The 22,091-nt window shown below is 36.0% G+C and overlaps 1 protein-coding gene across 2 annotated transcripts; it reads right to left on the bottom strand.

Annotated features, from left to right (window-relative positions):
- Window positions 1–2,093: 2,093 nt before the first annotated feature.
- si:dkey-239b22.2 lies at window positions 2,094–20,319 on the bottom strand. 2 transcript variants are annotated; one of them, XM_087276859.1, is made up of 14 exons: window positions 20,247–20,319; window positions 20,007–20,082; window positions 16,752–17,135; window positions 13,966–14,025; window positions 13,371–13,781; window positions 9,900–10,298; window positions 9,758–9,820; window positions 9,414–9,515; window positions 9,128–9,312; window positions 5,751–5,902; window positions 5,424–5,669; window positions 4,736–4,895; window positions 3,248–3,350; window positions 2,094–3,128 (listed from the first exon to the last, which is right to left on the bottom strand). In XM_087276859.1, exons 2-14 carry the CDS (start codon window positions 20,050–20,052, stop codon window positions 3,034–3,036), a joined length of 2,406 nt encoding a protein of 801 aa, XP_087132985.1. In that variant the 5' UTR covers window positions 20,053–20,082; window positions 20,247–20,319; the 3' UTR covers window positions 2,094–3,033. The 2 variants fall into 2 exon arrangements, with proteins under 2 accessions (XP_087132985.1, XP_087132986.1); XM_087276860.1 differs by lacking the exon at window positions 9,758–9,820.
- Between the last annotated feature and the right edge of the window lie 1,772 nt (window positions 20,320–22,091).

The following is a 22,091-nucleotide window of genomic DNA, read 5'->3' as shown; positions in this document are numbered from 1 at the left end:
CATGACGTACGAACGAAACAAAGTTTTTCACGTGCACGCGCAAACCCGGGAGATTTCAAACCTGAGGCCCCGCCCTCTGACGCAGTAACCCAGACACACACACACACACACCCACAAACACACGCACACAAACATGCCGGTCGATTGAAGTCACACTGCAGATGGATATATTGAGTCTCTACCCAAAGATGAAACATCAGCATTATAACCAAGCAGTTGGAAACTTCTGGAAGCTACATGCTACAAAGAATACTTCATCTGAGTTTGTTAAAGGAAGGATCAGTAAAGAGTAACTGATGGACGTCAGGATGGGTTTCTTCCTACATTTCTCAAGTGTAAGTACGTGCGGTTAAAGTTGTTGCCTCGTTTACTCTAGCTTGCAAATGTATTTAGTTGTGATTTGTTACTTGTAACCGCGTGTACTGTATCAGGTTAACTGGATATATTATCTTATCGCGTGCAAAGTCACGTTAAAAACGCGACGCGTGCTGTTTGTTTATGGAGCTCCGTGCTAGAGTTCTGCTCCCGCGATTTATTCGGAAATGTATTCCCGCGCCGCAGAAATCTGGCGCGGGGAGAGAGAGAGAGAGAGAGAGAGAGAGAGCGAGAGAGAGAGCGAACGAACGAACGAGCTCTGTGTACTTTGTGCTGTGTGTGTACAGACAGCTTGGCTGTCTGGACTGTATACTGGGTGATATTTGGTTGTGTTCTCCGCTCTAGCGGGACCGGGCGCGGCGGGCAGAAAACGGAGCGGGTTCTCAGGCTAAAACCTGGCGGGTGCGGGCTGAAGCGGGAGCGTTGTCATCCGGAGGTGTGTGTGTGTTTTTGTGTGTGTGTGGTATGGCGAGTACACGACTGTCTCCTTCGTTCGGTTATCCGTGGCACTATCCACTCGCCATAGTGTGGCAGCTAAAGTCCACGCCTACACTATCGAGCGTGTATGAACTGTGATTACTTTTTAAATTGCTGATTAGCTATTGGCCATTTCCCTCTCTGACTGAAGGCAGTCGACCAATCGCGACAGACTGTCATCGGTCCAATCAGCGCAGATTAGCTCCGCGCTAAGGAGGGGTTTGGGAACAAATGAATCACTGGACGATTCATACAGGAGTCGCTGGGATAATTAGATAAAAATAAATGCAGATTATAAGACCATGAAAGTGTTTTTTGACCTTGCATGCATATTAGACTGTTGTTGGAGACCCTTACAACCAAGATATGACCTTATTTCATGTATAATATGGGCTCTTTAACTTATTTTTTGTGTTAGGACAACATGAAGGAATTGTGTGGAACCCTGCATTTTTTACAGTATAGTTTGGGCATCTCTGGTCTAGAGATATAATAATGTTATGTACAGTTACTATACAGTTGTTTAAAAAGGACACGTTTGCTATAAAATCTATTTTCAAAGCAGAAAATAAAGATAACTTGAGTATAGAATGTACTCTAAGTTTTTTCTGTCAAAGCTTGCCCTTAATCCTATGTGCTGCTTGCCTTTTTCTTGCTGCTGACAGGACATATTACTGTTCAAAGATCATCTTTAATATTTCTTTGAACCCATTGTTGATGAATTAACCTTTGCCTTCTGACACTTTTTCTGGTTGTTGCTGACATGAGGAAAATGTGTTTGTGACGAAAGAGTTTAAATATTTGTTTGAAGCCAGTAATGATGAATTAACCTTTGGCCTCTGTCAGTGTTGTTGTTGTTGTTCTTTGTATTTACAGTTAAGATCAGTTTAAAAAGTACAACACATTTGGGTTTGGGTTTCAGGAATAACCTGACTTCTGTGATGCAAACTTTTAAATATGCAGCAAAACAACACTCCAAAACATGTTAATGCTTGCATATGGCTTTTTTATTGTCACAAGCTGCATTATTCTTAGAGAGCGATTGTCTATTACTGTCAACTGTACCATATTGGGAAACAGTATAGTACAATATGCTTTTATAACAATGTATTTTTTTTTCAATTTCTGTTTATTTGTCGTTTCTATGAAATCATTGTAAATTAATGTTTGAGTTTGAAACATTTGAAACATCAGTGAAGACATATTTATTAATGCCTTGTTAATGAAAACACATACAAATATGATTTTCAATGCATTTTAATTTATAGTTTTATATATTTTATCCCACATAAGTAATGATTAAGGAAGCCCATTTCTGCTATTAAAAATAAATAAAGTTTATTTCTCACATTTCTCTTCTTTTTCTCTCTCAGAATAGCTGTTGTTGCAATATCAAGTTATAACGCACTCATTTTTTAGATTATATGATACATTTTTTGAGAAAAGCAATTATTGCAAGGTCTTAAGTACATTGCAAGACTGTCAACACAATTTTGATGTGGAAAAAATGTTGAGATTATGAGAAAAATAAAAATGTTAAATTAGAAAGATGTAAACAAAATTGGGAGAAGTATAAGCAAGATTTATAAGTTTATGTATCTGCAATTTGAAGAAATACAACTTAGAACTCTGAGATTATCAAAAATGTGATTTTTTTTTCTTTATATACATATTGTTTATTTATACATTTTTTTCAAAAAGGGACCGTCAGATTTAAACATTTAACATTATAAAAAAGTTTAAACTAACTCAGAATTGCAAGATATAAAGTCATAATTCTAACATACAAATTAGAAGTTATCTCAAACTAAGGGAAAAAGGTCAGAATTGCTATTGCAATAAATAGTCAGAATTGTGAGTTTATCTCTCACAATTTATAAATTTTTCAAAATATCTAGAATGGCCAAACAAAGCCATAATTTTGAGATGTAAACTCACAACAACTGTGAAAAAAAATTCAAAGTGCCACATTTATATCACACAATCCTGAGAAAACAATTAAATCATTGTTAGAAATGAAGTCAGAGCAGCAAGATGTAAATATAAAAATTCAGAGTTCATATGTCTCAATTCTAGCCTTTTTTTCCCCAGAATTCAATCTCTTGGAATTCAGAATTCCATTTCTCAGAGTTCTAACACATAGTAAAGCCAGTTTCCCTACAGCCATTCTTTTAGGAAATATTAGAAAGCAATGATCATAGAAACCACTATCATAATCAGAGATGCGCACAGGCTTGCAGCCATGGACACCAGCACTTGGTTTTGGGCATCTACATCTATGAATAAATAAGGAGGGGAAAAGTGAAGTAATTTATTATCAATTGCATGAATGAAATGTGTCAAATTTGCATGATCAACAATGTCAAAACAGTGTAGATTACATAGCAGAAATTACCTTTGACATTAGAGTGTATCCTCAACGGACCCACAGAGACAGAGGAATTGTCCTGTAAGTTCACAGATCTGATCTCTCTCTGGATGCGTCCAGAGCCACAGTCCTAAAAGTTACAAACACAACGTACACTACCAGTCAAAAGTTTGAGATACAGTTTTGCTCACTTTACATTTAAATTGACGGCTTTCTTATTTAATGTAGAGAAAGTTTAAATTATTTCTGTGTTTAAAGCTGAATTTTCAGCATTTTCAGTACTGATTTTCTATACTGTTGTAATCAATTAATTGTACTTATTCATTTTGCTTCAGATTAGTCTCTGATTTATCAGAGGTTGCCACAGCGGAATGAACCGCCAACTATTCCTGCATATTTTTAATGCAGCATATGCCCTTCCAGCTTCAACTCAGTACTGGGAAGCACCCATACACTCTACGCCCAATTTAGTTTATTCAATTCACCTATTCTGCATGTCTTTAGAAACCGGAGCACCCAGAGGAAACCCATGTGAATAAGGGGAGAACATGCAAACTCCACAAAGAAAGGTCAAACGGCTCAGCTGGGACGCAAACCAGCAACCGTCCTGCTGTGAGGTGACAGTGTTAACCACTGAGCCACTGTGCTGCATATTTGTACTTAATTTTTAAAGATTTATTTTTTTAATTTTTTACACTTGAACAATTGGTCACACTTTATTTTAATGGGCTGTTTGTTGAGTTTAAGTTACATTGCATTGACATGCCATCTAATTCTCATTGGAATCTAAGTAGACTGTTAGGTTGGAGTAAGTATAAGTTGACATATACTTGCAAAGTTTCTAATAGTGAGGATCACCTGCTTATAATTGCTTGCAGCTGGTCCCGCATTATCCAATCTATGATTCAGTAATTTATTATTATTATTTAATTTTATTTTTATTATTATTATTATTATTATTGTCAGGGCGAGCTGTGCACCAGTAGAGCTTTATTTCTAGCAACGCCCCTGGAGGGAGCCCCGGGCTCGAGGATCTTATGAGCTCAGGGCTCTCTCCAGTGACATTTATAATATTTATAATCAATCATCACTTAAGTGTGAACTCTTAAAATGTCTGTTGAAGGAGCAGTATCAGAATTAAGCAGAGAGTTTACTAACACTGAAATGGACCATCAAAATAAAGTGTAACTACATTATAAAATTACCTTTAATGTATCAATTTTCTAAATCTAAAAAAAATATCACTTGAATAAATTACATTTAGTTAAAAAATTCTAATTATTTTATATTGTAATACAATTGACAGTTTTTTTTGTTTTTTATTTTTTTTGACTGTACACTTGATCAAACATAGTCTTGGAGAGCAGAGTAGGCTACAATTGAACAAATGAATCCCACATTTTTATAATAAAAAAACATCTTAGTCATAGCAGAAAACAACCACAAGTTTCAATAAGGTGTGTGTGCTTCATCAATGCCATTTCAAAATATCTGAAAGAGGATCTGTAAACTTACCACGGAGCAGTTACTGTTTGTCAGAATGCAAAGGTGAACAGTGCAGTATAGGTAGGCTTCAGTGGCATTTTCAGTGAAGATGGACATGTTGAAGGAGAAACGGCTGGATATGGAAACACCATTCTGCAGAACCTTCACTTGGCTATTTGGATTGGGACACCTGGATAATGGTAATGATTGATAATGGTATAATATAATATAATATAATATAATATAATATAATATAATATAATATAATATAATATAATATAATATAATATAATATAATGTGATATAATATAATATAATATAATATAATATAATATAATATAATATAATATAATATAATATAATAATGATAGCATATGATGGACAATAATACTACTACTACTACTACTAATAATAATAATAATAATAATGATAATAATAATAATAATAATAATAATAATAATAATATGTTCTCTGAAAAAAAGGTGTAAATTAATTAATGTCAAATAAATATTTGAGAAGATCATTAAAATTGCAACATTTGCACACCTAAAATGGTAAAATGTAAATAAATGTGTGCTTTTATATTAACTGTAAATTGTTTCTTCAAGAAAAAGTCATCAGGAATATTCAAAAATGAATTATTTTCCAATTAATAATGAAAAATACATATAAATATACAATAAAAGGTAGTAAAATAATAAGTAAACATGTGGCTTACTTGTCAACAATGAGGTCCCAGAAGACTGAATTATCAGAATCGTTTCTTGGTGTGGCCCAGCATTTGTCAATCACTGAAGCAACCTGAAGACTGTCAACCGCATCAGCATAAACCTCCACAAAAATCTGCTCGTTCAGGCTTATATTCACCATCGAACCAAAAGGCTGAGAAAATTCAGCATCCTTATAAGGGATCATCCTGACCTTATACGTCTCTTGAACTGCAGGAACGATCCCTTGCACAGTGCTTAAAAAATAACAGAAGATTGTTCTTAAAGCTGTTCATGTGGTTTTAGTAAATTTTACCATTTATAAATGCAAGTCGCACCTCCCCTGAGGGTCAATGTTCATGTAGAAGGTTTGTTCTAATGAATAAACACACTGGAAATGTATCTTCAGGAATTTTGTCCTGCTGATAACAGGCCCAGTTCCAGATTCACCCAGAATTAAGTTGTCATAGATGATGTGGGTGCCATTTTCCTGTTGAGGGGAAGATAATTTAAACATTTAAGGCAGCAATATACTAAACATCCTTCAAGAGTTCACACTTAGCTGATTATTGAATATAAAGCTTGTTTTGCATGCTGTCCCCAGCAAAGAGCCCTGAGCTTATGAGTTTCTCGAGCCCTGGGTTTCCTCCTGTTTGCAGGGCAAGAGGGGAGTTTGAGCTCAGACAGATCTCGATTAACTTCCCCTGGCTTATTTCTGGCTAATGTCAGATATGGATGGCTGAGTAAAGGTGTACTAGCCAAGAGCTTAACTTTGGTATACATTTTTTGTATGTTCAATTTACTTAGGTTGCGTGTTTTTGGACTATGAGAGGAAACTGGAGAACCCGGGGAAAACACAGGCACGGAGATACAGAGCAAACCAGAGACATTCTTGCTTTGAGGCAACTTTGCTAATCACTAGGCCACTGTGTTGCCCTTCTGGAAAGGAGGGGTGGTTTGGGGTTGTGGGGTCCTGAAGTTTGCAGACAACACCACACTTGTTGGCCTCATTCAGGACAGTGATGAGTCCGCTTACAGACAGGAGGTTAAGGAGCTGGCTGTCAGGTGCAGTCACAACAACCTGGAGCTCAACACGCTCAAAACAGTGGAGATGATAGTGGACTTCAGGTAGTCATTCAGGTTCCTGGGCACCACCATCTCTCAGGACCTGAAGTGGGACACTCACATTGACTCCATTGTCAAAAAAGCTCAACAGAGGGTGTACTTTCTTCATCAGCTAAGAAAGTTCAACCTCCTATAGGAGCTGCTGAAACAGTTCTACACCTCCATCACTGAATCAGTCATCTGTACATCAACAACTGTCTGTTTAGCTCAGCTACCAAATACGACCTCAAGAGACTATGTCGAATAGGACTGCTGAGCGAATCGATGGTACAACCCTCTGTACTCCCCAACAACTGTACTTATCCAGAGCGAGCTGAAGGGCTGCCAAAATTACTCTGGACCCCTCACACCCAGCACACTGCCTCTTTGAACGTTTACTTTCTGGTTGACGCTACAGAGCACTGCGCACCAGAACAGCCTGACACAAACAGTTTCTTCCCTCAGGCCTTTACTGATTAATTGAAAAAAAATTAATTAGCTTTACTGATAAGTGGATTTATTAAGGCTTCACATCTGTTTAGTCCAAGTCTCTTGAGTTCCCTTTGGATGATGCATGTGGAAATGCTCTTATATTTTCTAATAAACATAGCCATAGTTCTACTGTTGTTTTTTTTAGGATTTGATTTCACCAGACATTTAAGTGATCGCCAAAGTCAATCATGTTGTTCACAAGTTTTATTCAGGACTACATTCTTCCTCGAAGATGATGGCTGCCCGCAACCCTTCCATGCATTAGGGGGTTCTATATAGTTATATATGACAGTCAAGCCTGAAATTATTTATACACTGTAAAACCCAACAGTCAACTTTATCTAATAAAAAAATGAGTTTAGCAGTTAACTCAAAATTGACTGAAAGTTAATTCTACTCATTTGAAAAGTTTTAAACTCAATGTTGTAGGTAATGAGTTAAACACCTCATTACTTCAACTTAAATGGATTAAGTTCACGGTACTCATATAGATAGTTTTTGAACTCAAATGGTTCGTAGCAATCGGTTTCCACAAACAGTTTGAGTTGCCTTAACTTATTAGATTTTACAGTACTCAGTTGGTTTTAGTTCTCTTAATTTATCAGGTTGTACTGTGCTCAAATTGCTTTGTTTACTCAAATGGATTAAGTTCACAGTAGTCATTAGGATTAGTTTTTTTTTTTTTTTTACTTAAATGGTTTGTTACCTCAAAAGGTTTGAGTTACCTTAACTTTTTTGAGTTTTACAGTGTACCCCAGGGGTCGTGATTTAAGAAATCTGCAGTTTACTCATAGGAAGCTATGTTCACAATTTTTGTTGCAAGCCTTATGCCACTGGTATAGCTTTATATTTTAAACAATATGGCCAGGACAATGCCACAGTATGGTCGGCTATTTTTTCTTTTTCTTTTGTACAAATTTTTAGTATTAGGATCTTTTATTTTTAGGACTAGATTTATTTTGTCCTTTTTAAGGAAACTTGTCTTGTACACATTTTAATTCATTAAAAGCATTTTTGCGCTCTTCTTCCGCCATGTCCAGGTTTGTTTAATCTGTAATATGATGAAGTTTAATGTAATAGTCACAGGTTTCAGCATGAATTTGTGGTGTTCAGAATGACTTGAAAATCTGGTGCAGTGTATGATCCCCAGATTTGTAGTGTGTAATATCCAGTTTTACTGTGTAACCTTTAAATAACCACCAAGTGTATGATGCCTTGTGCTTTAAAATCTGTTCTGATATGAAAACTCATATAGTGTACTCCAACCTTTTCCAGATAGCACAAGTCTCCGAGATGTATTTCAAAGAGCATTTGGTCTAAAAAACATCTATGCATAAAGATCTGCTAATGTCTGTTTTACTTTCTTAATTCTAGACATATATTAAACATCCAGCAGGAGACGTCTATCACCCTGCAGCCCAAGACCAGTTAATCACTGAAGCTAAGCAGGGCTGAGCCTGGTCAGTACCTGGATGGGAGGCCACTAGGGAACACTAGGTTGCTGTTGGGAGTGGTGTTAGTGAGGCCAGCAGGGGGCACTCAACCTGTGGTCTGTGTGAGTTCTAATGCCCCAGTAAAAGTGATGGGGACGATACACTGTCATTGGGCCCCGTCTTTCGGATGAGATGTTAAACCGAGGTCCTGACTCGCTGTGGTCATTAAAAGTCCCATGGCACTTCTCGTGAAAGAGCAGGGGTGTAACCCCGGTGTCCTGGCCAAAGTCCCTCTATCGGCCCTTACGATCATGGCCTCCCAATCATTCCCATCCACTGAATTGGCTCTATCACTGTCTCTCCACTCCACCAATAGCTGGTGTGTGGTAAGCGTACTGGCGCAGTTGTCTTGTGGCTGTCGTCGCATCATCCAAGTGGATGCTGCACACTGGTGGTGGTGTGGAGAGATCCCCCCTCATGATTGTGAAGCGCTTTGGGTGTATGGCCATACAAAATAAATGCGCTATATAAATACACATGACATTACGTCCTATAGACATATTGCAGATGAGAAAACACTTCCAGATGTAAACGCACACATGAAACAAACGTTTCAAAGTTGACCAAAAATCTTAAAGGATTTTATGTTCATATTCCCATATGAACATATGCATAATGAATCCTACCACAATATTTGCGCCACAGATGTGTTCGTTGTTATCAAAGTAAAACTCCACTTGGCCATCTCGGACTGTTCCTCTGCAGCTGGGGTCATTGAGGTGCAAGACGTCAGAAGGAAAACCAGCATCAAAGAGCTGACAGCGAGACAGAGATATGGAGCCATGACTGCTTTCACAGGTTTCAGTGAAGTCTGAGAGAGAACACATCCAAGAGAATGTCAGCGATGACCAGGAACCAAAATAAAATCAAGAATGAATATATTTTTTAATGTTGTAGTAAAATGAATCCAACCAAACTTAGATGTCTGATGCTTTCTCTTGCAGGAACAACCGTAAATGCCATCTTTCTCTTCACACCGTTCATCCTCAGTGCAGTTAAGCTCAGAGCAGTGACCTTCAAAAAAATAACCACAAGATTAATGCCAATTCTTTCAATGATATATGTTTAACCTTAGATATACATCACATAAATTAAATAAATTCTGTGTTAAGTCAAATAAAAATGATGCATTAAACAAATTGTCAGACAATTAGACTACATGTGAATATAAATCTACATAAATTTATGATACAAAAGGACACGAAACATCTCATAAAATATGACAATGACATGAAATAACACATCAAATACTTTACCAAGAAATTCAGTAAATGATAGTTCCTCTGTTGTTACCTTGAACGCTAATTCCTGCTTAAAGTCTGTGATAAACAACAGAGGGCAGTGAGTGTGTATTCTGTGTGTTATATGCATGTATTGAACACAAGACAATGCGTTTACCAGCACAGTAAGCTGCACAGTATAGCGGCCTGACAAATTCATACACATAATAGTTTCCTGGGCAGGCTTTGACTTGTATCGGATGAGAAGAGATACCACAGCAGTCATTCCATTGGGAACCACACACTTTTCGGGTGACCACTCCATCCTCTAGCTGTGGGTGAGGGCCGTCGAGCCAAAGTGGGTACAAAGTACCACACGTGCCACTTTTAACACACGACTCTGGCATCTGGGCACTCTGATTATTGTAGAACAGCCTGTACCAGCCATTCAAGGGGATGTCGCTATCACATCTTGTATTGTTGTGATCACCAGTCAAAAATGAGCTTGCTCTCCATGGATCATCCAGACTGTTGTAACTATAGCAGGGATCGATACTTGGTGGACTGGTCATAACAACTGTTTAGGCAAGATAAAAGACAATATTGTGGTATTAATGTTAGTTGTTGTGAGGTTGACAATAGGAGTTTGTGTACAATGGGTTCAGTGGTACAAATATTCATACTGAAAAATGTTTGTCTTTGGGATTTAGTCATATTACCACACATTTTTTTTTCTCTAACTTCTACTTTTTGATATCTATATTTTAACAAAATGTTGGATCTTATATCCCAATCCCAAGACTGATCCTATTTAATTTATTTTGCTTCAGTTTATGCATAAATAAAACTTTAATAGTCATTGTACACTCTCAGAAAAAATGGTACAATGTTGTAATAAAGAAGGTACAAACAAACCCTTGTCACTGGGGCACTACCTTTTTATGGAACAGAATTGTACCTTAAAACCAAGAAACAAATTCGTACTATTGTAGTTTGTACCTTTAAGTACTTGATTTGTATCATGAGAAACCAAATTGTACCTTTGGTTTTTAAAACCTGGAGAAACAATATTGTGCCTTCATCAAAGATACAAATCTGATCCATAATGGTACCACTACAGTGACAAGACACTTTGTACCCAACAGTGTCAAATGTGTTTTTTAAGAACGATTTAAAGGCGTTTTGCTTTATCCAAAATGTGTCAATTTATTTTCAGTAAATATATTTAAAAAAAAAATACATTTTAAACAATGTTTTTAAAAAGTTTATTTTTGTGTAAATGAAGGTGCATTTACACAAAAATAAACTTTTTAAACTATTTTTCCATTTAAAATAGAGAATAAAAAAAAAACTTTAACATAAATCAAAAGATGTACTTTTGGCTAAACATTTTACAACTCTTTACACAAAAATGTTACAGAAATGCATTTTCATTTTTTTTTAAGTTTCATAAAATAGCTTTGTAATCACTTAATAGTTCATTTTATTTACCTAATTTTAAAATAGAAATATAATTATGTAAATGTATTGTAAGGAGATAAGCACAATGTTTGATTACTTTTACAGTAGTAAATGTCTGCATGAACACTTTGCATATGCAGGATTTTTGCCAGCTCACTTGTGTAGTGGAAAGCAAACGCCAAAAGGTGCTGATATCAATAATGAAACTGTATATTTATTAGAAAATGCTAACCAAATGTTTATTTAAAATGCCTTAAATGTTTAGTTTACAATATCTATAGTTTTGTTTAACCAGTTTTGTTTTGTATTATTGAACTTAATGATTAATGTTGATGAGTTTCTTTAAACATATGCTTTAAACGATGATTCATGTTTTAATATGGAAATTATTCATAAATCACTTTGCCTTTCTAGTAATATTTATTTCATAGATATTGTAAAAAGAAGGAGTTGTCCAACAATTATGTACCTTTTTAAATGAGAAAAAAGTGTGTACCTTCATTTCAATTGTACCATAAAAGGTACAGAACATAAGAGGTCTTTTCTGTACAATATAAGGTGCAACTTTTAGAAAGGTACAAAACTATTCCTTAAGGAACATTATTTGTACCCCAGTGTACCTTTTTTTCTGAAAGTGTATGGTACATCTTCTATTAGAGGTTCATTTATATTTACTGGTGCTATAACTAGCAGTAAAAGGAAATAATTTTTTTTGCATTCACTCATGCACCACTCCAATTGATTATCAGTCAGTCACAATATATCAAAGAGCATTTATATATATATATATATATATATATATATATATATATATATATGTATATATATATATATATATATACAGTATATATATATATATATATATATATATATATATATATATATATATATATATATATATATATATATATATATATATATACACACACACAAACACACACACACACACACACACACTTTCATCTTTCACATTCAGTCGTAATTTTAATCAGGTAAGTTAAAACAATATAATGGGTATCACATTATTTTAAAGGTCATGTTTACATGTTAATTTTAAGTTACAATCAAAGGTTGGGGTTAGGGTTAGTGTAAACTGACAAGTAGAAGCAAAGTTTCATATAGTCAGGAGAAAGCTTGTTGATGGAGCAGTGTAATGGAGGCCAGCTAGCAAAGTGCTATGCAGGTAAACCTCACTCCACTGACTTTTAAAGGTGCTTTAGCAACAGATGCTAGAGGCCATGGTTTTTAGCTTTTTTGTTAGAGCAACCGACTCCCATGCAAAAAATAGCTGGTTTATTCCCAGCTCAGACCGGTCTGGGTACAGAAGGACCAGAGGGTTACACCTGGGGGCTCGTGTGGGATGGGAGTGAGGTTTACGGGTGTGAGTGTAAGGGAGGACAGCTAGCAAAGTACTATGCTTTTAAACTTCACTCCTCTGTTCTGTAAAGGTGCTTTTAGCGACAGACGTTAGAGGCCATGGTCTTTAGCCTCCTTGCCTCCTGGTTAGAGCAACTGTCTGGCATGCAAATAAGTGAAGCTTATTTATAAACTAATTTCGAGAGGATCACGTGATTATGATCGAACATGGCTGGTTCTGCATTAGCATGTATGATCCACCAATCAGGCAAGTCCTAACCCACTATAATGAGCCAGGGTTTCTCCCTTCAACCTCTACCTTAACCTACAGTAAAACATGTGGGTTACACATGGGGGCTCATCCAGGGAGGGGTGTGAGATTTAGCGGGGTGAGTGTAACGGAGGGCCAGCTAGCGAAGTGCTATGCAGGTAAACCCCACTCCTCTGACCTCTAAAGGTGCTCTAGTGACAGATACTACAGGCCATGGTCTATTTGTTAGAGCAACCAATTCGCAAGCTAATAATCGCCGGTTAAATACCAGCTCAGTTCGGGTTGGGTACAGCAGCATCAACAGATTTACAGCAGACAGTCTACCAATACTCTACTGAGAATTATGTGGCATGTAAAGGCAATGTAACTAACAGTCAACAAATTATTCATCATGTAACATGTATTCTGTTGTTTGAATTTTCCTGATAAAACTGATGACTGCATTTGAAAGATAAGAATTTGTCGTACAATTGAAAACTTTTTTAGTTGAAATCATATATTTAACTAGTTTAATTGAAATATTTACTTGGCTATTTAACCAAATGAAGAGAATGACTGTACCTGCACAATATGTGGGAGCTGGGATCAGTTGTTTTGGCTTTACAAGCTTGTAGACGTAGTAATTTCCAGGACAAGCTTTGACTTGGATAGGATCAGATATGTAGTAACTGCACACTTCGAAATAAGAGCCGTAGACGTCACGAGTAACAACTCCATCATCAAGTTGTGGATGTGAACCTCCAAGCCACAGTGAACTAAAACCTCCACATGACATTGAGCTGAAACACCACTCAGGCATCTGAGCATTCGATCCATTAATAAACAGTCGATACCAGCCATGCCATTGAACACGAGTGTCATCATATCCATATATAGAATTATAAACAAAGAAGAAACCATTTGGGCTCCTGTTTTGATCGTCAAGAATGTTGTAGTTGAGGCATGGGTCATCATCTGTATTCGATACAGCGGCTGATATTAAAAAAACAACAACAATAAAAGAAAATAATTAGAAAACCAATGTGTAGTATGACATAGTCAAAACCCAGAAACAATGTAAAACCTTGCTGCTCTTTTAGCATTGTAATGAACTTAAAATCTAATGACCCAGAGCTGCTTTATATTTCAAGTGGAACTTAATACTAACAAGACCTACGCAAAGATATGTTGATTGCAATAACCGTAGCTGTAGTTGTCGCAGATAGAGTTTTCTCATCTGAAAGAAAGTAAAATGAGAACATGACAAAGAAATCATCTAAAACACTACATAAACACACTTGTCATACTAAACATATGTTGACTTGAGAAAGCCTGAAAGTTTCAAGCAGATTTAATAGCGTCAAGCCAGATGTTAAGGTTGACAGTTTTAAAAGATAGATGAATAATTACAAGCATTTGAGATGAGTCTTTCTGCTTAATATTACAGACCTGTTAAATATTCCAATGCTGTACAGAGTAAAGAGAACATTATCTGTGTAAACAGAACAAAATGAACTCAGGTGCTCTTGTCGCAGATATCCTTCTTATGGTAATGTCATTTTAAAATACCAAATATATCATTATTTCCACAAATTACACAAACAAAATGTACTCCTTGTAGTACGTTTATAGTTTTCACTATGGTTGTGGATTATTTAGAGCACAGCCTTCTAACAGCGTTTGCATTTAGTTATTTTAAATGAAAGTTTCTCAAACCCAAAACGCATCTTTAAAAATGTAAATTTTTTAAATTTTTTAAAATGCTGTTGGTATGTAATGGGGGAACAAAATGAATTGTGGCAAGTTTCTAAGCCATAGTGTGAGTCTGTTTAGATTACATTTTTTAATACATCCATCAATGTAAATATGCTTTGTTGTTGTTGTTGTTGCCTCCAGTTTCCCCCACAGATCAAAGATGTGTGGTACAGGTGAATTGTGTAAGTTAAAATTTTCTGTAGTGTATGTGTGTGAATGAGAGTGTATGGATGTTATCCAGTGATGGATTGCAGCTGTAAGGGCATGCGCTGCATAAAAAACATATGCTGGATAAGTTGGCGGTTCATTCCACTGTGGCAACCCCTGATTAATAAAGCGACTAAGCCGAAAAGAAAATGAATGAATGAATGTTGTTGTTGCCAGGTTTACAGATCACTTTTAGGAAAACCGTAATAATAATAATAATAATTGCGTTTCCGAAAACCAACATTAGCCAACTAAGGTTGCAAGTTCCGTTGTTACAAACATAATTTATTGATTTGGGTTACCCAAATCCATCGTTTCAATAAACATTCGCAAACTTGTGCACTTGCAACTAAACCTCTGGAGTTGTATTTAGAAACATAGTTCCTGGCTGTGTTTTATTCCCAGTTATCCCCCATTCATTTATAACATTCTAACATTTAAACTTGGAATTATTATTATTATTTTTTAAAAGCATTAAGGTCATCTCTCTTACGAGTAATTTGCTTTCAAAGTATTTTTACAATTCAGTTTTAGTGATCTTCATGTTTACAATTGAGTTCCCTTCGCAGTGCATTTTGAAAACATTGATGTCATTTTGAACACAGCCATGGCTCATGACAAAAGCTATAGGTGACCTATTATTTAAAAGCGGAATTTATGTTATGTAAAAGCTTGTGAAAACAAACACACATAGCATACGAAAATGATTTTAATTTATGGTAGGGTATTTATTAAGTATCTGTACTGTATATGACATGGGCCAGTTGGTTAGAACTTAATGGTTTGCATGTGTCAAATTGTAAAATTAAATAAAATAAATAAATAAATAAACAATATTCTACCTAATAATAATAATAATAATTAAAATTAACATTATTAGTATTATTTGATTTTTTTTTTCATTTCCTAATATATAATAAATATAAAATTTATTTTTAAAATAAATATCTTCATTATTTATTTTTATGATTTGCATTCATTCATTCATTCAGTCAATTTATTAATCTGGGGTCACCACAGCGGAATGAACCGCCAACTTATCCAGCATCTGTTTTACGCAGCGGATGCCCTTCCAGCTTCAACCCATCACTGGGAAACATCCATACACACTCAATCACACACATACTATGGCCAATTTAGCTTACCCAATTCCCCTACAGCACATGTCTTTGGACTTGTGGGGGAAACCGGAGAACCCGAAGGAACCCACACGAACATGGGGAGAACATGCAAACTCCACACAGAAATGCCAACTGACCCAGCCCAGGCTCAAACCATGATGATGATTTACATATGATATTAAAATAGCTTTTGTAAGTGATTTTATGTTTTGGAAATAGAATATGTAATGTCCTTAATAATATTTGTAAAGGAAACACAGGCCCTATATGTGCCATTTATATTTCAATTAATATGGAAAGTGAGTGCATGTTTTTACCAAAACTAATATTGGACTTTTTTTTTAAAAGCGTGTGCTTGCAAAATAAAACAATTTGCATAAAGAAATGATGGGTTTCTTCTCTAAAGAAGTTGTTACCACCCTATTTAGATTATCATTATAGGCGTTTTAAGTTATAACTAACGTGGTTCAAGCGATGGATCTGCGACAGAGAAACTACGTATTTTGGGAAACACTCGTTACTACATCGTTCTTTTCCTATACGACACATCATACTATGATAATTCAGGCACGAGTTACATTGTTGTTTGGGAAACGCACCCTAGACCTGTCTGAACGTCTGTGCCAAGTTTGAAGGTTGTAGCTCTAAATCTGTCCGAGGAGTTAAAGTCTGAAATTATACAGGACGTCTGCATACAATCTGAGCAGGTACGTTTGAAACCGAGTTTAATTTGCAAGCATTCATAAACTTTTACATGAATATGATAGCCTGAATGAACTTTGGATCATTATAATTATCACAAGACCTACCAGCACCAGTTAAGCTGCTTTCTCAAGCCAAGATAATTACTTAGTAAAATAAATTTGAGAAAGCACCGTACCTATACAATAACCTGAACATAGGGATGTTTTTACAAATTCATACACGTAGTAATTGCCTGGACAGGCTTTGACCTTGATGGGTAAAGAAACGTATTTGCAGCAGCTGGAACCTTCAACCCCACAGACATCCCTAGTCACCACTCCATCCTCAATCTTTGGGTGAGGACCATTGAGCCACAGACTGTGCTCTGCATTACAGCTGTATTCACTAACACAGCTCTCTGGCATCCGGATGTCCAGGCCGTTGTAGAAAAGTCTGTACCAGCCGCTCCAGGAGAAAAACTCTTCACAAATGTCTGATCCACTTTCATTTGTGGCTCTCCAGGGACGATCCAGAGGTTCATAGTTATAACACGGATCTGCACTGATGTTGTTGAAAGCAACTGTTAAGAAAAAAAATAAAAAGGTTCTCAGTTCTTCATTGATACTGATGATGATAGTATTTTTCATGCGTTGTGTGCATTGAAATACTGTTTTTTGATTGACTGTCTAAAAGTAGGCACATTTTGTGACAAGGTTAAAATAGCATAACATAGAACTTTTCCTTAAGAGGGGGTATATGCACAAGGACTTTTAATTTCAGTCAGCCAGCCCCAAGGCTTCCAGTTAATTGCCATATGGTACAAAATTTCTGCATTTAGGATCTGATTTCTTTAAAAAAAAACAGCAGTCTTCACTGCCTGCCCAACACAATCTCACGGCAATTCGTAACTTCTTGATTTAGTGGCTAAATTGTATGAATTTGTACGATCTAATTTGCACAATTTAGTATGATTTGCTCATCACCCAATGACGGTTGGGTTTAGAAGTAGGGTTAGGTGCCACACCTACTTTTTAAAATCGTACATTTTCGTATGACTGAACTCGTACAAATTCATACGAATTAGCCACTAAACTACCAAAACATAAAATACTTACGGTTTCTCGTGAGATCAGGCTGGCCTGCCTGAGATATGATATAAAGTGAGTGTCAGACCAAACAAGAAACACTGCATTAAATTATATTTTTTTCACGCCATGTCTTTAAAATATGGAAATGAATTTTATCCCAGTATTTTCAATGGAATTTCTGCAGCAGCGCCTACGTCTTTCGTCTTTTTACGCTTTAACAACCAAATGAATGCTTAAGTCTATTTACCTGATTATATTTGAATTACATCACAACAGGGATGTCCAAACTCGGTCCTGGAGGGCCGGTGTCCTGCATACTTTAGCTCCAAATTCTACCAACACACCTGCCTGGAAGTATAGGCTGTTTATCTATTCCAATAATGCAGAGAACGGACTTGCGTTCTTTTGGAGACCGGTCTTGCCAGGTGTCTTTGATTACAAACTCAGGAGACCGCAAGGACAGAGAACGCGTCCTGTGGGAATTGAGATACTACGTTCTTCCTGATGGTCGCATGACCTTCAAGTGTTTTTAATGGAATATTTTTTTAAAACATTGCACCATTCATACAGGGATTTATCGTTTTTTTAATACGAATGTCAGCCAATAAACACCCTTAATGTGTTTATTCCTTTTTTAGATGTCCATGGTAATGTTTATATTCACAGTTTTATTTAGGGAAAGTCCTGAGGTAAATAAGTCATATCTCTGAAGTTTTATAATAAATCTATATAAAATGCTGCGCTTCCCACATCCAGTCCCAATGACTTCTGGGACTTCTAGAGCAAGATCGGTGGTCATGTCTGCATCAGTGCATCCTCGATATCAAGAACAGATCCAGGAAGTTTCACGTGACCTCTGTTCTTGCAGTCTTGAGTATTGCAACTGAACTTTGGCAGCTGTTGATGAGAACACAAGGACAGAAGACCACTGAAGAACGCATATTGAGAAACAGCCCTAGTATACCTAGAAGGAGCTTGACTAGCTGGTTCAGGTGTGTTTAATTGTGGAGGCAACTAAAACATGCAGGACACCGGCCCTCCAGGAATTGAGTTTGGACAAAACTGCATTACAACATCGATGATTTAAAACAGGGATGTCAAACTTAATTCCCGGAGGGCCGCAGCAGAGTTTAGTTCCAACCCTAATTAAACACACCTGATCAAACTAATTGAGTCCTTCAAGCTTGTTTGAAACCTGCGGTCACACTTGACTTTTCTCCCCATAGACTTCCATTCATACGCACTCGAATGCGTCAGACCGGAAACGCAGGGTCATGCATTAAGTTTCGTAGGTCGCTGCGGTGCAAAGTTCAAGCTTGGTGAACTCTGACCTGCGAAATTGCATCACTTGACTGCGTGAGACCAATCAAGGATCAAAACATGACCTCTCTGGACAGAAATTTACAACATGGAGCAATCGCTTACTTTTTTAATGTCTAATAATCTTGATTAATCCCGCCCCTTTTCGCAGCACCATACGACAGAATTTCACACACACAAATTCTAGTGTGACTGCAGCTTTCGTGTGTTGGAGCAGGGTTGAAACTAAACTGTGCAGGGCTGCAGCCCTCCAGAAATTGAGTTTGACATACCTGCTGTAAAACCATATGGAACCATATGAAATTAAAATAGTCAGTTAAAGCTTTCACTTGAAGTTCATCGTTGGCTGAAAAACACTAGCTGCGTATATAGCCCATTCATACGTTTTTTTTAAGTTACTGTTTCTAAAGCAACAAATTAGCATTTTTAAAAAGATTTCTGAACATTGAAGACTCTAAATACCAGACAAAATCAGCTTTGCCATCACAAGATTAAATAACAATTGTAAAATATTAAAACAAAAACACCTTTTAAAGTATAAAAAGAAACAGTATAATATTTCACAACATTAATGCATTTTTTTCTGTATTTTAGTTAAACATTTTTTATTAAAAAAATGTTGCCTAGGTAAGCGTAAAAGACTTTTTTTTTTTTTAATATGAGACCTATTTGTTTGTCAAAATCAGTTCTGAGTCAAAAATTACAGCATTTGAGGATTTTACAAGCCTCATTTTTTGCATCGAGATGTGCAAAAGCTTACATGTTTTTCCCACTTCTAGGTTTTATACTGTAAATGAGACCCCAAATTCTGATATCTCAATTTGACTACAAAACAAAAAAATATGATTAAATGATAAGGAGAAAAAAATAGTAGTAAATCATGATGATGTGAACCCAAAGCAGAAGAATGATTGTCTATGGATTCTTTCGACTGTTCAAAACTTCTTGTCAGATCACTCAAGTTCAAATATTTTGTCAAATAAGTAATATTAAAACAACAAATCTGTGGCGACAGGTTGGTTTAAAATAGGTGTAAATCTTACCAATATTCAGCGGCAGCAGCGCACACACGGAGATTAGAAATATCATTGTTGCTCACCAATCCTAAAGATATTCAACCTGCATTAAAAAAAAAATTATAAACATATAAATGCAATACTAATACAACAGAGCAGAAACTAATGAAGAAAATAAAGCATTTAAGGACGCAAAGATAAGAGGTAACATTTGCAAAAAAAATGCTGTATAATAATCTATTTTCAAATAAAAATAGATGTCTTCACCTGAGATGAAATGGTTCTTCAGAGTGATCTCAGACTAAAGGGCTCTTCAACAGGTCAGACAGAACGCAATGTTGCTGAACTGCACACCTCACATTCTTATAATTCTAAAATTGTAGGAGGATCAAAACAGACACTTACAAGTAATTTCTCCAGCAATAGGTTCAAACACTAATTGGTCACCACCCTGCCATCGTTAAGCTTAAAAAAGGTTGGTTGGAAACCATTGGAAAGGTCTAATGCGGGGTTCACAGGAATAGCACTGCGTCACTAGCTTGAGTATACTTGCGAGACGTTTTTCACATCACACACATTTTCAGCTCACGTTGAATTACGTGAACTTGGGCTGTTGTAGACTGAAGTGAATTCTGTACAATTGCATCAAACACCTCTGTCCACATTTGCATTGACATTGTATGTAATCTACTCAAATAAATATTTCATTTTGATTTGGTTTTAACCACCCAATATGGCGGGGTAACACCAGGGGCATTGCTAGACCCCATTTACTGGGCCACGTGCCCCAGTTAAAATCGCCAGCACCCCAGTAAAAGCTTTGAGATACGATTTACGGTAATACTTTAGAATAACTATCCGTTATAACTAGTCACTGCATCATTAATAAACTGTTTGTTAATGACTTGTTAAATATCAGTTAATAGTTTGTTTATGTTATTGGGACGTATTCTAGTTGCACTACTCTTCATTTATTAACTGTTAGTGAATGAGGAATAGTTGCAACTAGAATAACGTCCCAATAACATACTTAAGCTAATAATTAACACTTAACTAATATATTTACTCACACTTTACAGATCATTTGTTCATATAATACCAGTGAAACTTTGTAGAACTTTTCTTACAAAATACATTTTTATACATTTTAAATACAACTGTGCTCAAACCTCATGGGTTTGTATTCTGTTGTATACTGCTGTTCTGCCATGTGATGGCTCAGTATGTGTGTTTCTATACATTAAACACAGTTTAACATTTTGTCTGTGGAGTTTCTTTGGTAAAATACAGCACACAGAAAAGCCTATGAGTGGAACAAGGTTAGGGTACAAACATTTTATATTTTAAATATCACATCAAATTTCTTTGGCTTGAACTTGTTCCATCCATTTGCTGTCCTACTAAGTTTCACTGGTGTTATTAGATGGTTAAGAAACTATGAACAACTGATCTGTAAAGTGTGAGTTAATATATCAGTTAAGTGTTAGTTATTAGCTTATGTATGTTATTGGGACGTTATTCTAGTTGCAACTTTTCCTTTTTTACTAAGCTAATAAATGAAGAATAGTTGCAACTTTAGAATAACGTCTTAATAACATATATAAACCATTACTAATGTATTAGGTATAGCTATAAATCATTTATAACTTGTTAACAAACAGCTTTTAAGTTATCAAATGTCTATCTATTAGGCACAGTTATAAATAATTAACAAACTATTAACTTTTACTTAACAAGTCATTTACAAGTACTAACAGTTTTAGATTAACTAACAGTTTATTAATGATCTATTAACTAGTTATAACAGATAGTTATAAAGTCTAAAGTGTTACCCGTGTTTAAAGTGTTATATTTTATGCAAGTGTATTTATTAAGAGTGGTAATCCCAGAATAAAAAAGTTATTCTCTATGTGCAACCAAACCAACGCTGATGAAAGCAATGTAGTTTAATCAAAAAGCGAACTGAGCGTGTGCACAGAAGTAAAAACATACCTGCTCGCCTCATGCACTGCTCCAGCTTGTCACTGACGCACTGCTCTACTCCTGGTGTAAGATCTAGTTTTAAATATGCAAGCCAAAAAAAAAATACTGTGCTGCTCACGCAACGCTTTT

Source organism: Danio rerio, chromosome 12 (genome assembly GCF_052040795.2).
Source record: "Danio rerio strain M-AB ecotype USA chromosome 12, GRCz13ab, whole genome shotgun sequence".
Classification (NCBI taxonomy): Eukaryota; Metazoa; Chordata; class Actinopteri; order Cypriniformes; family Danionidae; genus Danio; species Danio rerio.
This window is presented reverse-complemented; position numbering and strand designations above follow the sequence as displayed.

Coding starts and splice junctions, on each gene's coding strand:
- si:dkey-239b22.2 (XM_087276859.1), bottom strand. CDS start 20,052: ATGATATTTCTAATCTCCGTGTGTGCGCTGCTGCCGCTGAATATTG. Junction 14,026..16,751: donor ATGTTCAGGTTATTGTATAG/GTACGGTGCTTT, acceptor ACTTTCTTTCAG/ATGAGAAAACTCTATCTGCG. Junction 9,516..9,757: donor ATCATTTACTGAATTTCTTG/GTAAAGTATTTG, acceptor ATTTTTTTGAAG/GTCACTGCTCTGAGCTTAAC.